This window comes from Serinus canaria, chromosome 1, assembly GCF_022539315.1.
Source record: "Serinus canaria isolate serCan28SL12 chromosome 1, serCan2020, whole genome shotgun sequence".
NCBI classification, from domain to species: Eukaryota; Metazoa; Chordata; class Aves; order Passeriformes; family Fringillidae; genus Serinus; species Serinus canaria.
This window is the reverse complement of record NC_066313.1, coordinates 22,386,896-22,406,105: the sequence shown is the minus strand read 5'-3', so window position 1 is coordinate 22,406,105 and position 19,210 is coordinate 22,386,896. Positions and strand designations below refer to the sequence as shown.

The 19,210-nt window shown below is 49.0% G+C and overlaps 1 protein-coding gene across 1 annotated transcript in view; it reads left to right on the top strand.

Moving 5' to 3' along the window:
• LSAMP (limbic system associated membrane protein) overlaps positions 1-8,994 on the top strand; it is a 304,842-nt gene extending 295,848 nt beyond the window's left edge. Inside the window, exon 7 of the mRNA XM_009102560.4 lies at positions 3,152-8,994. Coding sequence (XP_009100808.1) covers positions 3,152-3,249 — 98 coding nt within the window. The 3' untranslated portion in view covers positions 3,250-8,994. The remainder of the gene's footprint in view (positions 1-3,151) is intronic.
• Positions 8,995-19,210: the final 10,216 nt, after the last annotated feature.

Here is a 19,210-nt window from a genome sequence, read left to right as displayed (position 1 = left end):
GGGGGCTACAGGGCAGGGGGTTTGCAAGGGGCCTGTGGGCTGGCGGCTGCAGGGATGGGGGTTTGTGGGGCTTGTGCTCTCGGAGGCTCGGGGGCTGCGGTGTGCGTGTGCACGCCTGGGGGAGCTGTGTCCAGGCGTGCCTGTCCGCATGTGCCGCCGGGGGGGGGCGCGCTAGGGGAGGGCAGTGTGCAGGTGGAGGTGTGCGCTCGGGTGTGCGGGTTCTGCAGCACACCGTGGCCACCGTGGGGGCTGGCACTGTCCCCTCAGCGTGGGCGCTCACCCCTGGCCGTGTGGGTGGGCACGCACACGGGCACGCACAGCCCACAGCAGCAGCTGCTCGTGCACTCATGGAGAAGTCATCATGCAAACATGGGCTGGCACAGCCTGAGGTGTGCCTAGGAAGGGAGGGTGACAGTGATAGAATGAATGGAAAACAGATGCTATTTCCTGCAGAAAATCTTGCTCAAAGACAAGAATTTTACTTTCTACCAGCACTTACTTTCTTGGTTTGCTTGAGCAGCTGTTGTCCTTCAAAACATTATTTTGTGATAGAATTATAACCTTCCCACATTTTTACAGTACTTGTGACCGTAAATGTAGCACCCACAGCAGGTACTCTAGCTAGCTGTTCTGTAAAACTCAGAGATTCCATGTGGCCCCAGGGTTATGTGCGGAGGCCACACTGGATTCCAGTGCTCCCAATCAGCCTAACACACTGCCCAACATCTGCATGGCTTGCTGATAAGAGCAGCTGCTGGTATTAGCTTCTGGTGTGGCACAGAAGATGATCAGTTCTGCACATGGAGAGGTTTCTGCAGCCATCTGACTCGGACACACAGGGAGCCACAAGAACATGTATCATTTTTCATCTCTGGAGATGGGAGTTTTGGCTTTTCAGATGCCCTCAAATTTAGAGACACAAGCTCAAGCAGAACAGAAGCTGGTGTGACCCTCTCCCAAGTCCTCCATCACACCACATGGCTTTGTGTGTCCTCTCTTACACCTAGACATTGCAGAGGCTCATCTCTTCACCACACCACTACCACACCATGCCATACCTCTGCCCTTGGTCCAAACCGAGGTCCAAATCCATAAGTTTAGATGCATTAAGGCAGCAGTACGCAGTCCCCTTGCCTCTGCTGTGCTGGGTGTGCAGTGCTTGCCACCACTGGTGCAATGCCCTTGCTCTGGTTGCAAGGACACCCTAGAAAAGTGGCAAAGAGAAATGGTTGTCACGAGAATGTTATGTACATGTCCATGTATGTGTTAAGACAAATAGTATTTAAGCCACGTAGCAAAAATGTGGTGGCTGAAATGTTTTTGTGGGCAACACACCCTGCCTGGTGTGCTCTTGTTCATTTGCTGGGCCAGAGGAGTCATGTTTTTTGCCAAAAAGGGATTCAAAAGCTCCTAAACAGCCTCCACATCATTATTTGACTGTGAGAGATACTTTTTCTAAAACCTAGATGAGATAGGGGTAGTAGCTGAACTGAAACTTGTTCCTGAGTTTAGGGGAGGAAATAAAAGGAGTAAAACAACCCACTGTTGAAGGATTTGTGTGATAAGCCAAAAAACGTGTACTAGCTGAAAAAAAGAAAAAAAGCCATAGATGGAACATAAATTTTCCACACAAATCAGCACATAGTTACTTAATAATGAAAGAATAGAACTGGGACACAAACAGCTACTCTAGTCAGCTACCTTAGGAAGAAATCAGACAAATGAAAGTGCAATGGAATTTGAGGGACTCTGGAGACATCCCTCTTGGATTTGCTGCCTTTTAGTCACCAGCTTGAGTTTAATAGTGACTGTGCTGCTGAGCAAGCCTGTGGCACCTGTGCTCTACCCAGGAGAGCAGGGCTATTCACCACTGCAGGTTGTGAGGGAGCAGTTGTACTTCAGTCTTATGGAGCTCTCCTGAATAGGGCCTTTTTTTTTTTTTTTTTTTTTTTTTTTGCTCCCCTCTGCCATCAGAAACAGCTTTTCTTGGTAGTAAGCCTGACTTTTCTTCCACAGCAGGATCAGTTCCAACATAAAACATCTCCATCTCCACACTCCAGCATCTTACAGGCCTATATATATATATATGTACACATACATGTGTGCATGCATACATACTTGAGCACTTTGTGTGCACATACACATGGTGAGCCTGCATTTACAGACGCACAGCCACGTGCACCTCCCTGCCCAGTTATAAAGAACAGGCTGCTGAGGCTTGGGATTGCAGGGCGAATTTAAAACAGCATCACTGCCGTTAAAGCCATCCAGAAAAGGGAGCCCATAAATGAGAGGATGAATGAGAAGATGTCAGGAGCGTTAGCGCTTAATATTCCCGCAGCGAGGCTGCATTATTTGTTGCTGCAGCAGCGCGCTCCTCCCTGCCCCCTCTGACAGAGCCTGCGATGCGCATGCACGCACGTGCAACTTCATTTCCCACCCTCATGAAAAATCAACCTCCCTGGCATACCCTGCAGCCTCACCCCATAGGTGTCGTGCCACAGGGCTGTAAGTGCCACAGCTAAGCCTTCCTCCACCCTGATTCAGAAACAACTCATTACGGTGCAGCCCTGGGAGGGAGGAGAGGCGTCTGCTGGTTGGGCCCATGTTTTATTGATCGGACCACGGTGATGAATCAGCTCTTGTGGAGCTGGTGTCTGCCTGCAGACAGGTACTGGCCACTGCGCAGAATTACGTGTCCCGGCATCTCAGGGCCACCACTGGGAAGGCAGCGGAGCAGGCAGGTGTGGGGGTGGTGACCAGGGGCTGCATCTGCAAAGGGTTGAACCATATCCCTGCACCGAAAGACCAGCAGCTCCCAGCTAGAGGCACAGCAAGGGCTGGGATGTGCTCAGCAGTCAGGGTTGAGCCTTCCTTCTTGCTCCAGGCCCTGTTCCTCCAGAGTGGGTGTTGTTTAGGGAGACCCACAAGCCATTGGAGTGTTGGGCTGAGTGCTGATGAGCTGGCAGGCAGCAGCCTGTAACTGGGCTGGAGGGAAGCTCACCAAGGTGGGAAGGTGGCTGTGCCCTGCAGCCCAAACCCAGCACTGCAGGAGCAGCCTGGGACTGAAGCATTGTGTTCCTGTGTCACCCAAATCTCACTCAGCCTCGTGTAATCTTTCTTCTTTTCTCTCCTTTCTCGCACCCTGCAGGACCCGGCACAGGGAGAGTAGACAACGGCTCCATGAGTTTGGCCGTCCCACTGTGGCTTCTGGCAGCGTCCCTGCTCTGCCTACTCAGCAAATGTTAATACAAATCAGAATTAAAATAATAATATTAATAATAATTAAAAAACAACACGACAACAACAACAACAACACACAAAACAAAACGCGTTATACAGGAGACAGAGCGAAGAGAAGGGAGAGAGAAAAAGGAGGGGGGGAGAGAGAGAGATGACTGTTCCTTTCACAACTTTTGTGTGTTCAGGAGTGAAGAGGGGGGAGAGGAAAAATTACAGCAAAGAAGACTCAGCAACATTTAATCCAAAACCTGAAAAGTCGGCTGTCAAGTCATCGACTGCCTAGGAGGCAACACGAAGCGAGGGAGAGAATGGGGCACCAGCAAGGATCGTGTCGCCAGAGGATGCTGCAATGTAAACAATCCAACAAAACCTGCAAAGCCAATCAAAAAGAAGATCCCTTTTCTTTTCTCTCCTCCTTCCTCTTTTCCATACTCCCTCACTTTCCTTCCTTCCTCCTCTTTCTTTCTTTTGCAGAAAGAGGTCTTTGCTTCGGTGTCTATAGCCATTTAACTTTTTGGATGCCCTGGGTCATTTTTGTGAGCTAATGCTCAGCCAGTTCATACTTTTAAAAACAAATTAAAAAAAAAAAAAAAAAAAGAGAAAAGAAAAAAAAAATAACAGCCACAAACCAGAGCAAGTCACCTTAAGCTCTCTGCACACTGGTGTCCTGTGAAGAACCCCTTCCTCTCTTCACTTCACCCTGTGCTCATGTGCACCAGCCCTTGCTAAACACCTTATTTCCTGTCCCCTCCTTCATGCAATATCACCCCCACAGGCCTAATCTAAAGCTGTGTCAACTCTACTGAAAGCCTACTTTTTCCTTTTTCTTTTAAAATTCTCTTCCTTCCCCCCCCTCAATTCAGCCAGGTGTCTTTCTCTTTCTCCTGTTTATGCCTGTGTGCGTGCGTGCATGCATGTGTGGCTCTTGCTCTGTCTTCCCTCTTTCTCTCTTTCTCTTGCTCTCTCTAAGCATGCAAAACAAACAGTCCATGTGTACATATGCTCATCCTGTTGTAGATAATGTCCTGCCTTGTAAGTGTGAGACAAGATGCAGAGAGATCACTTAGGCAGAGAAGAGGGGTGAGGAGAGAGGGGCAGCTGCAAAACAGGTTCGCCTTGTGTCCCCTCTCTTGTGTCCTCACTGGCTTTTTGTCTTCTGGCCACCTTGCTTGCAAGAGTCAGTCTGCACTGTTCTCTAGGCTTTTTCTCCTCTACTACTTCCAACCTGTTTGGGTCTCAGCCTCCAAGTACCAGCGTAGCAGCTCTTGCTATGCATGAGTGCTTGCACACGCACATGGGGGTGTGCACTCATGTGCAATTGTCCAAGCAAGCAGAAGAAACCAGGACTGGCCTACAACACTATGGACTGAAGAGTGCAGTCACCATTCGTTCTGGAGATGGGAGGCTGGGCTGGTGGGATGTGAGTGATGAGACCTTGGACATCACCAAGCAGCCATTCCTTTTAGATACAGTGTGCATAGGAACAATACCTCAACATGAAAAACACAATCTGGTCATTCCTAACCATTTTGGTAGACATGCAAAAATAGAGCCAATTTTCCCTTTTTCATTACTTTGTTGTTTTTGTTCTTACTGTCCTCCCCAGTATAAAAGGAAATGTAGGCTGTGTAAGTTGGAGTGGGTGTGTGTACGTACTATATACCACTGCTATTACAAAACACACTGCAAATTCCACATTTGAAAGAAATTGGGTCAGAAAATGTCCAGGACCTGGGAATGTAAGAAATAAAACAAATGTCAGGTCCAAAATCCTGGGCTTGCAAAGAAGGAGCTTAAAATGATGCAGCAAAGAAGTGGGCAGTACAATATCCCCTGCTCATCTCTTATCTCAAGGGTGCTGGTCTTGCTGGAGAGTGCCCCACGCTTCCCATGTGGCAGAATAACATACAGAGGTGCCAACAAGAGAGGCTTTAGTGGTTCCCAAGTGAGGAGGCAAGAAAAAGCTGTGAGAAACAGGGCTGAGAAAATGCTGAGCAGTGGCTGGAATTTGCCACACCAGCACAAGGTCTGCTGCAAGAGCCAGAGTGAGCAGGGGCTGCAGTGCCTGTGTGTGGGTGGGGGCAGTGAGAAGACTTCTGTGTCCCCTGGCTCATCACAAGCCATAGTATTCACCAGCAGCAAAGGTGATAAAACACAGGGTTTATCAGGTAGGCCTTTATTGGAGAGAGGGATGTACAGGGGAGAGCTTGATTTAGCCCAGTGAAGTCGAGTGACCATCCCAGGGCAGCAGAGTGTTGCAGGTGCTCAGCCACTCAGCTTTCAAGCAGCAGCCAGTTTGCTCCTCTGTCTTTGCCCTGGGCACCAGGGTAGTGGCAGCACGCTTGGCAGCTGTGCTCACATGCAGGCAAGGGGGAAACAGCCTGGCCTTGCAGTGTGCGGGAAGGGATACCCGCCAGGTGCCCCCTGACAGGAGGGGAAGTGGGAATTGCTGCCTGCGAGCCCGTCCCCACCTTCGTGTGGGTGGGGCACAGCCCGGCGAGGCTTCTGCCTTGCACTGCGGAGCAGCTGGCGCTGCTGAGCTCAGCTGTTCCAAGAAGCAGCAGGCATGCAATTAAGCAGTCAAGGGCTCCTCCCAGGCAGCCAGAGTGAAAGGAAATTTATTAAAGGGACACGTGAGAGGCTGAAGTTTGGGCATTGAAAGAGATGCTGTGGGATTGGATGGTGGTAATTTATGCTCCTCCAGACCCCAAAACCTGCAAGAGGGTGCAAGTTTCAAGTGGGCAACTGGTGCTTGAAATCTACCCAAGGCATCCAGGGATGGCTCCCTTCCTCCAAAATAGAGCAGTCATTGATGGGACTTGGGCATTTCCTTTGGAGACTGGTATGTGTCAGCCCACGAAAAAAAATGCCCTGCATCCTTCAGAGCATTCAGATGTCCCAATCCTCGTGCCTAACCTTCAGGAGGGCCATCTAATTCAGAGTCTTAGAAACAAGTCCAGATTTTATACTGCAGCAGGCCTCCTTTTTCCCCTGGTACAGCCATGAAGTAACCCTGGTCCCAGTAGGCAGATCTGGGAGTTGCATCCTTTCCTGCACACCGGCACGAGGGAAAACACACAGTGCTCTTTTTCCGGGCTGTACCTATTCCTGGATTTATTGCCACAGGATTTATTTGTTGAAAAAGGTGGGCAACCGGCAATGTCTTGCTGCGACAAGCTGCTCCTAAGGGCTGAGTCAAGCCCACTTTAGGTTCTTTGATGTCAGCCTGGTTGCTATGGTTGCACCTGTCCCATGTGTTCTCTGCATGTGTTTTTGTCACCGTGGGGTCACTCCTAGGCACTGGGGTCACACACATCAGACCCCTACAGTGTGGTGGCAGTCATCGAGTCCCAGCACCTCATTATCTCGTGTCTGTTTTGGTTCAAAGGAGTTTTGAGGGGATGTTTTTTTAGATGTCAAGGCGTATGGTTAAAAAGGAGATGTCTCACTAAAAGCAGAGCATCAATTTTTTTAAGCCATCTGCCCATTAGTGTGGGAAATGGCCCCAGCCCCAGTGCTGGGGTCTGGTCTTTCCTGCAGACCCTGGGCAGATCTTTGCCTCTGTTGCATGGCTGTGAAACAGGGTGAAAGCCAGTTAATTGCAGACCTCTCTGAGAAAAGCCACCAACACCAAGTATGCCTGTTATCTGCAGAAGTGCTGGGAACCCTACTTCTGGCAATGTCTCTTCCTAGGGAAAATATGGTAGGTTGAAGCTTGATTTTCTCCAAGAATCTAATCCTGTGAGCTGCAGTGTGCTTTACAGGGTGCTGTAATAATCCCCCTGTTTCTCCTGAACTCAAGGGGAACTCAAGCTCTCCTGAACTTTGAGGGATTGCTCAAAGCACCTGTTGAGAGGTGAGCCCAGATGAAGATAGGAAACACAGGCAAGGTCTAGTGCTTTTTCCCATTCTTTCTTCCTTCCATCCTCTGATGGAGATGTTGCAATGGCTTTCCTCGTGTCTCAGGCCCTTCTCTCTGAAACTTTCTCCTAATCATCTCTTTTCCCTGTTTACATTGCTATCTTTCCCATCACCTCCCAAAAAGCTGTGTTCTTGCTTCCTGCTGCCTCTCAGCTGGTTGGGGACCAGGGAAGATGGGTGTTTGGAATGGGACACCAGTTCCTTGAGCTTGTCAGTGTAATTGTGTTTGATTGATGGAGATTTAACATTTAGTGTTATAAAAAGATATGAACAAAATGGAAAAAAAATGTATTTCTTCTACTGGTTTGTAAATATTACAAGAGTTACATGAGATGTCTGGTAATGTCAAAGCAGAGGAACAAAAACTTAGATTTCATATATGGCCCCATAATTGCTAGCAGATTTCCAACCCTTTTCAGATGACCGAGAGGAGGGGTGAAGGCAAGTCTTTCTAAAGGAACTTGGCAGGGAAATGCAGCCACCCCGAGCCACATGAACTCCATGCATGATTGTAGCATGTTGCTTGGAGCGTGTGCCTGGTCAGATGGAAAACGAAGCAAACGCCTGTCTCTGAACGGCTGGGAAGGGCGCTGTGGGATGCTCCAGCCGGCCAACACCTGTATCTTGGCAGTTGTGTTCATTTCTGTTTGTTTGCAGCCCCGCACTCACGAGCTCATGGCTCAGTGATGCACCCTCTCCTCCTCCCCCGCACCCGCTCTCTTCACCGGTGAAGTTGTGTCGCCCCATGCTAACCCCGAGTGCATGTGAACGTGCCATTCATGGAGATCTCATTGGTGACATGCATCGTGTCAAGAGTTAGTCTTTGTCTGCACATCTTTCTCACACCACTGACTGTTCACCACTTGGGCAGATGCTTGTGCACTGCTGCTTGACCCACTTTTGGTCAAAGAACATCCAAGCCCCACCAGCTCTTCTTAGTTCCAGGTGCATCCAGACCATGCTCCCAGGCCACCTGTCTGAGCAAGCCCATTCTGAAAATCCAAGCACACGGCATGGACAAAGCCACCATCAAAAGCCATGTGGTCTCCAGGCTGAGTAGCAGCTACACATCTGGAAGGAATTTGGGGAAGCAGCAAAAAGTCCTGATGAAACAAGAGGATCTGGGAAGTCAGAGGAGTTATGCTAGAATCCTTCACAGACCCACCAGCAGATATTTCAGCTCAATTTTTGTGTTGTGTTTCATCACTTTGCCCTTCCCTGGTGTGGGCATAAGGAAACACCTCTTCTCCTCCCAACCCCTCACACCTCTGCTTTCTCTCCTCCAAGCACACTGACCTGCAGCCCAAATCATCATGGTGCTTGATGTGATGTAGCAACTGACATGGGGAATGGCTGACCAAGACAGTATGTCAGAGGAGGTGCAAGGAGGGTGAGCAGTTCTTTCTCTTTCTTTCTCTCTCCCTCTCTCTCTCCTAATGGTGCACAATCTTTCTGCTTCTCTGACTCAAGGACACAAACTTCTTGAGTTAGGGATGCCAGGAGCAAACTGTCTTATGGAAAGAGCAAAACTTGAGGCAGGGAAGTGATGGAGAAGCTGGATGGTAATTTCAAAGCTGTGATGCCAGTGGAAAAGGGTAGGGATGAGCGTTGTCCACCATCCATGCACAGAACTCTCAGGTTCACCAGCAAGGAGACCATGGCCTCTCAACGCTAATCTTAGAGTGGCTTCATTTCCAGTGGGATGCCCAGAAGATGATTTTTTTTAATTGCATGACTGCTGACTAAGATCTGTGTTACACCACTAAAACCTCTTTCACTTTTCCTTCTTGTAACTTGCTAGAACAGTGATCGGGCAGCTCCCACAGCCCCCCGAATTTTGCCTAATGGTTGGCTTCCATTAGGGCAGCGTATGGTGCTTGCTTGTTGGTTCACTGGCTGTAACGGGGAGCAGAACTCATCTTGGTGAGAGTGCGTTGCTATGGTCCTCTGTACCTCCGTGGGTCAAGGTGATAGAGCGAGGCAAGGAGATCTCCAAGGCAGGCCTTGGGCAAGAGGAGCAGCTCTCCTAGTTAGCCCAGGCAGGTGGGAAGCAAAGAGTCCTTCACCTGCTGCAGGCTTGGGTTAGCTGGTGCCACAGCAGCTCAGATGGCCCTGCAAGCCTTGTAGGAGTGCAGAAGGAGGGGGCAGTGACAGGGGGACATGACTGCAGCACAGGTGGTGGGGGCTGCATGAGCAGCAGGGCTCCTTGGGCAGCGCAGTTGGGGAAGGGGCAGAGATTGCATCCCCGGTGGGCCCTTCTTTCCCTGCCTGTCCTCATGGTGCATCAGGAGCTCCCTCCTGGCCTCCCAGGGCATGCTCACCATGCAGCAAAATGGGCCTCAGTGAGTAAAGCAGTGTGGCACCACGGTGGCTCCAGCTGTGTCCTGGGGAAAGGCGTGTGGATGTTTCTGTCCGTAACAGAGGGGTCATGGGTGGAGATGAGGAGCAAGGCCTACTTAGGAGCCAGCCAGTGGGGAGAGCACGTCCCAGGCATGACTGTCCTTCTCCAGAATTGTGACATTTGCTCCCCATTCGGCCACACACAGGCTCATACGCACACGCCCGCCAGCTCCACGCGCACATGCTACAGGAGCGCTCCTGGGACGCTCTCCTTCCCCACGCCCTCCGCCACGCACAGCCGGGCAGGCACTCAGCCATCTGCTGCTGGCCGTGGCTCTGCCTGTGACACGCAGCTACGCTGTGACCTCCTGAGGAGCCAGGAGAAGGCCTGGGCATGCCTGTGCCTGTGCCTGGGGGAGCACACGTGTGTGCCAGGAAAGGGAGGAGGGGGCACAGAGCAGGAACTTGCCTCCACGGTGCCACCTCCCAAAATCATTCAACCTTCCCAGCTGGAGCCAAGATTCATCCTCTAGACCTTGAGAATGAAGTCCAGTCCCTTCTTCTTGCTACACAGTGGGGTGGTTAGAACTCTCCTCATTAACAGTGTTATATACATATAAATATATATATATATCTATATCTTTATATATATTTTTCCCCAGCACTGTAGACATGAGCTGAACTTCTCTTTAATGAAACGAGAAAATGGCCATTTTATTTTTGTTTTGGTTTTGAAACTAGCTCTGTGAAAGGAAATTTTAAAAGCGCAAGTGTGTGTGTAAAAGAACCAATCAAAAAAATTAAACAACCCAACAAACAAATGAACAAAACCCAGTGATGGAATAAAAAAAAAAAAAAAGAAGCTTTTTATTTTTCTTTTCTCTATGTATTTAACTTCTGTTATCTCGTTTCTGTTTCTTTACATGTATGAATGCTCTGCTCTTCTGTGATCTTAAAAAAAATACAAAAAAATACAAAAATTAAATAAATGTGAAAAGGAGGTAATGTTTCTTCATTTCCCCTCCATTCCTTGCATACTCTGGCTTGTCTTCTCTCTGATCATGACTAGTGATGACTTTCCAGCCCACAGGGGGAATGTGGGCCAGGATACCCCTTCCCTCACCTTCCTTGGAGGCACAAGGTGGTCCAGGGCTGCAAGTGGGGCAGGGGCCAGTGGCTTGGGACTGAGGGTGTTGTATCACCCCAAGCAGCCTGACCCCTTCGGTGCAGTGCCTGAGGATGAAGAGAGCAGGCTGGCTGGAAATAGATGTGACATGGGGCTGCCAGGAGGAGATGCCATAGACAAAACTGCAGTGCACACCCCCGAAGTCAGCACTTGCCTTCAGCTTCTTGTTTGGTTTGGGGTTTTTTAATTAGTTAAATTGCATGATTTTATGTGTGTGCACAGATAGAGGTTGGGATCAAGGCTGCAGTCTTAGGAGGGGAAGAACAGGGAAGCTGATGGAAGGAATGAGCCTAGGCTGAGCTGCTTAGGCAAGCACAGGACAGGAGCACCAAAAGACAAAGCATGATGGTGGAAATGGTTGAGAGAGAGAAAGACAGGGTGGTGGGGAAGGAAGCAGGAAATGCTGGCCAGAAAACAGCAGGATGCAGCACTGGAGAGGCCGGGTTTTATGACAAGGAGGGAGTGGGGAAGCAGGGGAATGGAGGGGCCATGGGCCTTGGAATGAGAGCCACCAGGATAAGGGGAAGAGGGGCAGGAGTCTCGTGCCATGGTCACAAGTGGACATGAAAGGAATAGGTAAGAAGGGAGCCAGAGGACGAGGGCAGCAGAGTAGCCTGGGCAAGTTCACAAGCAAACACAGCCAAAGGGGTGAAAAAACCAAGAAGCAGAAAAAAACTGGTCAAAGGAGAGAGCAGCACCTGGGCAATTTAAATGTGAGGGTTGGACAACCCAGGATATCTACAGCCAAATTACTATAATGAGGATGTGTCATGTAAATGCTACCCAACTGTCACAGCCTGGCATCACTGTCGTTTTCCCAGTGGAATAATCTCTATTTCCTGGTAGCCCCCAAGGACACACCTAACTGTGCTACTGCACAGGGCAACATGTGCCTGCACCCAACACCAGGGCAGCAGCACAAGGCTGCACATGGCCAGGCTCAGCCTGGGCTGCAGGAGAACCTGGCTGCAGCTCTGAAAGAGAGGTGGTCTCATCCTCACTCACTGCTAGAGCATGAAAAACCAGGGCTTCTTATTTCTGAGTCTACTCTGCCCACATCTAGGTGCTGCCTTCACTGCCTCTGAGTCTCCACTGTCCTTCAATGCCTTCCACTGTCTCTCCTGTTGCCTATTTACAGTCTACTGGGGCAGAGACTTGAGACCTGCATACAAAGCAGGGATATATTCTGTGAAAAGTTATAGCTAATTTTGTTTCTGGAAAATAACACATAGAAGAACAGTGTTTCCAGTAGAGCCTTGTTTCCAGTAGAGTACAGGCTTTTCTTAAATTGTGTGAAATTAAATAGAACCCGAGCTGTCAGAAGCTCAGCACAAACAGTGGGCTAAACAGAGGTACATCCCTGAGCACGAGTTGCAAGCAGGATGGTGAACATGAATGTGAGTAGCATTCACCACCCCTTTGCTATGAACCCTCCACCGTCACCATCACTCCCTTCCATAGTGCTGGGAGAGCCAGGAAGTGCAGCATGGAGGATCACGGCCGAGCTGGTGGGGAGAATGCCAGGGCAGGGGGTACCACTGTGCTCTATGGATATTAAGGTCAGTACTGAGCTTTACTGGCTGGTCACTGAGGTGGAAACAGGCCAGGTTTGTGGTGCTGTACATGAATGACAACAGCACTACCAGGTCTTTACCCCCATGTGTGTGCCCTGAACACACCTGGAAAAGCTTTCTTTGCCTTTTCACCTCCAGCACCTTAAAGCTGAGGCTAAAAAGACAAGATAAACCCTGGCAAGAACTCCTCTTTTCATTAACATTTTAAATGGTTATTTTTAATGGTACATTTAACTAACACTAAGTTATCCATGGGAAGAGAATTTGGCTGTTAACACTGGCATCTGCTTAACAAACAAGTTTTGCATTTGGTGAGGCGTGAGCATAACACCAATAGTACTCCTTGCTAACAGCAGACTCATTAACATTAGTTCCTGCTTTTACCACCATGAAGAGCTTTTTGTATCTGTAAGAGCAATTATTAGATGTACCCTCTTCTCCCTGCAAAATGTACACAGGAAATTATCAGCAGTGATGCAGACCTACCAGTAAATGAGGATCCCAATTCTTAGCACTTGCCATTACTCAAAATTTCCAGAAGAGTAGGAAAAGTGATGAGATGTTCTGGGGACTGTGCTCTTCATCTTTCTTCATGGAGGAACTGGAACTATGTTCAAGCATTGCTAAATTGCACTTGGAAATTAGTTAAGGGTTATGGTACTCAAAGGCTATGGGAAAATGTGTGTCCATAAAAATATCTTGCAATTCAGCCAAGACTGGCATTGTCAGAATGGGCAAAGAGCTGGATTTATAAAGATAAACTGCTATGGATAAAACACCAGAACTTAAGGTGCAGCCTCACCAGTGCCAAGTACAGGTGGACAATCCCTGCCCTGGTCCTGCTGGCCACACTATTGCTGACAGAGGCCAGGATGCCATTGGCCTTCGTGGCCATGGGGGAACAAGCTGGTTCATGTTCAGCCACTGACAACCAGCACACCCAGGTCCTTCTCTTCTGGACAGCTTTCCAGCCACTCTTCCTCCAGGCCAGTTTCACTGCATGGGGCTGCTGTGACTCAAGGGCAGGACTCAGAACTTTGCCTCGCTGAATCTCATGCTGTTGGTCTCAGCCCATCAATCCAGCCTGACCAGAATCCCTCTGCAGAGCTTCCTCCTCTCCAGCAGACCAACACTGCCTCACTTAGTGTCATCTGCAAACTGACTGAGAGCAAGCTGAGCTCTCACCCAAGAGCTGGAAATTGCATTGATTTCCAGAGAAATATCTGTACCTAACACCTTTTTATTGGTCTGTTGTCTGTCTAATGAACTCTGTCCACACATGGCAGGTGTGGTAGCTGTAAAAACTTGAGAACATGTTGGAAACTATGAGCATTACACAATGTTTTTTGATGTTTAATACTTTCAGGGTATATGCTTTGTAGAACAGTTACTGCTTCCTCTTCAAAAGTGCCACCTTTCCAGTTCACTTTAAAAATGGTGCACTGACCAGGAAACTAGAGGAATGAATGTTTGAACCATTATCACAAAGAGGAAGGTTAATTGAAGTGCTTAATAGAGTTGTCACACATTCCAATAACCTTGATGATAAATCTGATTTTAGGTCTTTTAAAATATTACAAATTATTACAAATGCTGACCGGGAATAATGTTACTTTGCTAGTAGAAAGCTACTCCAAAATTTTTTACAGGGCTGGAGGCCAGCAAGGCTTGGTTTAGAAATCCCACTTCAGCATTGATCTGCTGCTGACCCATTTTGGATTCTGATGTTTTTATCCAGGTCTGTGCCCAGGATTCTAGGGTTGCAGTCTCCTGATATCTGAGTTGACAGGATGCAGTACTAGCAGTGGGAGTCACTGGTAGAAGTGGATGATCCCACTTTCTTCTGCCAGCTCAGCACATGAATATGAGTTTTCCATCTCTTGGAGCCCAACCTCCTAGGCTGTTTCCTTAGCTTGCAACCCAGTCCTCCCAGATGGAGAAATCACTCCTGGATCTGAGCCTCTCAAGGATGTCACACAGACAGAGGGTCAGTGAGTATGCACAAGGCACTTGATACAAGTGTAGGAATCCAGCAAAGCTTCAGTGCCTCATGGTGCACCTGGCTACCAGTCCTGGCCCTGTATTCTTGTAGGGAATATATTCTCTGGATGTGGCACAAGTTGTGGGAAACACGCACTGAGCAGTCAGGCACAGAGCACACGTGAGCCTCTGGCAAGCTTGAGCTAAGACTATGCATCCTCTTTGAAATGTGGTTTGGGGAGCGTGCTCAAATGAAGGCTGCCTTGCCTGCCTGTGGGTCCAACAACCATTGTAGTGCCTGAGAACTTCCAGTCTTGTAAAACCTCTCCCAGATGTCTCACTGGCCACTGACTTCACCAGTTTGCATAACAGAGCCTAGACAAGCCCCTTCCCAGCATCACCTGTGCTTGTGTGTTGGTCATCTGTCTAGTGAAGGGAGGGATGGGCTCTCCACATCTTTCCATGGACGATATTTTACTCAGCCTGAAATTGCTCCCACCACAGAGCCTCGCACACCTTCCGCACAGCCTCCTCCCTCTGCTCAAAGCTCTTTCCCGTGGCACAGCAGGGAAGATGTGCAGAGGTTCATTGCTGGAGGCAGCTGCTGGTGACAGCCCCTGCTGCACACTAGTCCCTCTCACTGTGTGGCAGAGCAGGAGCGCTGCTGCATTCCCACCCACAGGGTGCAGCGGGAATGAGCACAGGACCACGCTCTTGAACAACCTGCTCTCGCTGCTGGTGGTGCGGGGCTCTTCTGCAAGGCTTTTCTGGGGCAGCTGTTGGCACAGCAGAGCTGCTGACAGGCATCAGGGCGAGCCTCCCATGCTGCAGGATGGGGCTGCAGCTGCCACAGCCCTGGTACCCAGAACAAGGCGCAGAGTGAGCTCTCTTAGGGGGCAGATCGTGCACCACAGCCCAGCCAGGCCTTTCACTGCCAAGTGATCTGGCAGTGAGCAGCCTCTGCAAGCATGGTCTGCGGCTGCTGTCTGGGCTAGAGGACCAGAGGGCTGTGCAAAAGACATGAGGATTTGTGCTGCTGGCTGCAGAGGCAGATCCCCAGAGCGGCTGAGGTGAGCACTCTCTGTGAGCCAGCAGCTGGAAGCCAGCTCCTGACTCCAAGCAAACATCAATCAGCTTGAGGGCAAAGACCTCTAGTAGCTCAGAGGACCTTTTCAATTGCTGTCCAAACCCTTCCTCTTCTACTTGTTACCCCCATTATTAATTGAAATGGAACTATAGGAAGATACTAAACATCTCTTGCAAGGGGCTGTAACACTTGCAGATAAAAATTTGAAAGTGCTCAAAACTACCTCCTAGCCCCTGCCCCAGGCAACTACCCCAGGCAGCAATGTGTCATTGGGAACAGGAGGGATGGGGCATCCAGAGGCAGCTAGACCAGACTAACAGCATCTGATTGCCATTGAGTGATAGCTCAGTTACCAAACCAAGAGCTATTAAGGAGAATGACTGAAGAAAGGGGGGAAAAGGCACTGGAGGCACTTTGGCCCTCTAATTATGGCTTTGATGTGGCAAATGAGGGAAAATTAGCACCAGACAGACAAATGGAAACTCATTTCAAGCGGCATAGAATGAGACAAAATTGCAAAGAGAAGCTCAGAAGATTGATTCCATAGCAATGAAGCTTTATCTCCCAAGGAGTCCAGTGTTCTCACTCACTCCCTTGCTCACTGTCTGTACTCTGGGAGCTCTCCCTTCATGCCCTTTTAGTGATCCCCCTTGCTCTTGTATAAATACCAGAGCTGCAAAAACAGTTATTCAGAACAGGAGTGTGAATTTGCTTTGATGTTATCCTCCCTCCCACATTTTAAATTTGTGTCTGCAGCAGTTTTTTACTGCATTGAAGGTGAACAGGAGCAGGAACTCATCACTACTCTGGTAGCCAAAATCAAAAAGTGTTCAGCTTCGCACAGCAGCTTGAGAGACTGGGATGGTCTGATCACAGCTAAGGTCAGGGAGGCTTGGCTTGGGACACAAGGAGAATGGCTGTGTGAGGTGGTTTTTTGCTAGTATACCAGAGGGAAGAGGCCCCTTGCTCAGTTGGCTGAGCAATTTAAATAAATGAATTGCTGAGCTCTGTTCATCTCCAAAGCACTGGCAATGCCATTGCATTCTTTTGCTTTGTGTCTTGTCTTCAGTCAAAGCAACACAGTAATTTAGGGAGTGGGAAGTCTACAGCCTGGGACACTCACTGTGGCAGCAGTTTCTGTCCAGTGCTTACAAACAGTAGGGATTCATGCCAGAGGTAGACTTGTACCTGCCTAAAGTCCTTATTGACACCTTCTGAGCTAACTGTGTGTGCCAGACTTGATTCATTGCCCTGGATTAAGCCCCACTTTGAAAGTGTGGGACCAGCTTGGAGTGAGAGGTTTCTCAATGGTGAATCAGGCATGAACGTTTGGGGTTTTTTGCCTTATATGCACGTTACCAATGTCTGTGGATCACTCCAAGAGGAAGAGCACAGGGACACTATTTGTGCTCACCATCATCTCTGTCATGTGAAAAGGTCTCTGTCATTACTGTGCAATTTTGATTCTCAGCACAGACACCTTCTTTAAGGACCAGGCACCCATGTGGTGAAAATCAGCACTGATGTACCGACGCCAGTGAGTCTGCTGGGCTGGCTGGTGAGCTCCTCTCCTGTGGCAGAGTTCTTAGACATAGAACCCATCAAACAGAAGGGATTCACCCGTGTCACATAATGATGGGCCTCTGTGTTTGATACGTGCCACACAGGCAAAGGACAGGAGTGACACTGCGCTGGAAACTTGAAGTCCCTCTCTTTAAAATGGCAATCTTACCTCAGAAACTCAATTTGCAGGACAGCCCTAAATAGCTGAGCTGCCCTTTGTCGGGCAGCCCTTGAGAAAGGCTGTCTGGGCTGCCACTGCTCTGTGCACACCCTGTGTTTGCAGTGGCACCCTGGTGCTGGGCTCACTGGTCCCTCTGATGCTGATTGCACATCTACACCCCTCCAATGCCACCAAATGACCATGGGCAAACCCATCAGAGGCTTGGGCAGTGGCTGAGTCTCAGCCAGTGACTGGACAGTACCAGGTTGCTCTAGTAACTTCCTTTTAATGAGCAAATTACCTAAATCAAAACCAGCCTCCAGATTCTTTGCAAATAAAGACTAAAGAAGTGTTTGTCAGGTGCTCAGCTCCCTTCTTCACTGCTCTTGTCTCTGGCTTCTCTGTTTTCCGAATCTCCTTTCCACCTTTATTGGCATGAGGTGTGGTTATTTTCCTTGCTGGGTTAGTGTTTGTCTCTTCCCTTTCTGTTTCTCATGCATGAGTTTGTCGAGCAAGCACAAGCCATTTGGCCCACATTGATTATTTATGAAGGTGGGAACCTTTTATCTTGGCTGCTTAGTAACTTAACACTGGTGTAGAGAGAGGCTGCCTGCAAGCAGCTGCATGTCTTGCAGGAGCTGGGAGACAGGGAAGGAAGCTAAGGTGTTTCAGTATCTGATAGGAAGGGCATGGATAAGGGAGACAAATAGGGCTGAACCCACTCTGAAGGGTGATTTATCTATAATGCCACCAGAAAGTAGGGGTAAAATGACACCTTTGGGATTTGATAGTGCTTTGCATTCACCTTGCAGAGTTCCTAGGAAAATATCAGTAAAAAATGAGGCCAATTATTCTAAATTCTAAAAAGAAGGGATGAAATTTTCAGGAATGAGTGCAAAAAGAACATGGCACCTCTGCTTTTTGTATGCGCAGATGCCTCACTGTTGCCTGGGTGCCAGCTGTACAGTCTGACTCCTGTGAGTGAGGGCAGAGCCAAAAGAACAAAAGATTTCCAGTTCAAGCCAGGCTTAGTGGGAGAGGTGTTGCAACCCTCCGGTGAGGCTGCATACCGTGATTCCTGCAAAACCAGGCAAGGCAAGTCACGCACTTGTAATGGGTCACTGGGACGTGGTGAGGTGGAAGCAGAAAATGCGTTTGCCTCCTCAGCCCCCGCCCTTTCCTAGAGCAGCTTTTTGTGCTTTCCCTCTTTTTGTTACCTATCTGCTCACAGTGCACTCCACTAGTCCGGAGGTGGGGAAGAAATACATCTGGCCAAATTTTCACAAAGGCATTTGCAGAGGGTCACCCACATGAAATGCGCTGTTGGAAAGATCCATTCTCAGGATCCAGCATACAAATACAAGGCTGGCAGCCTGGAAAGGTGTTGTCCCCTTTCTGTATGCATAAGTTCTCAGGAAGGCAAATTCATTGTGTGTTGGAAACTGCTCTAGAACAAAACAAATAGATCAACACCAAAGGACAAGAGCTGAACTGTTTTATGAATGGAGATGCTATTAGAGTGCACTGCAAACAGGATAATGGAATATCAGCTGAAATTTCATTTTACTCTTACTACTAAATCAAAATCCTGCACAGAGTTTAATATAGTTCTCCTAAAAATTTCCTGTCACTTCTGCTCTTCCCTTCATCCAGCAACAGCTGAACATGTCAGATTCCAATCTGTCCCATGGCTGATGAAAAAAATGTTGTATGGAAAAAATATTTTATGGGAACATAAATTTAAATGCTGCTCCAGCATCAGTGCCTTTCAGAGAGAGCATGTTACAGGAGCTGCCTTTGAGGTGACCAGCCAGAGCAGAGGATGGGTAATGGGAGGAAAGGAGGAGGACACCCCGCCCCCTTCTTTAGCTGCCTGTTGTCAGGATGTGCCGGGATATTCTCTGGTGGGATGAAAATGGGACAAGGGCAGGGCATATCTGGGAGGCATCCGCAGTCAGCCAAGTGAGCACACACATGCACCATGGGTCCTGAGCCTCATTTAGCAAAGCACAGGTCCCAAGGATCCCTGCCATCCTTTATGGCTCTCCCCACACAAGCAGAGCAGCAGGCACGGGTGTTGAGGGAGGCTGATGTGTCTGTGGCAGGGACACAGTGAGCTCTCAGAGCCAGCTGTGAGAGAAGGAGGCTCAGCTCTT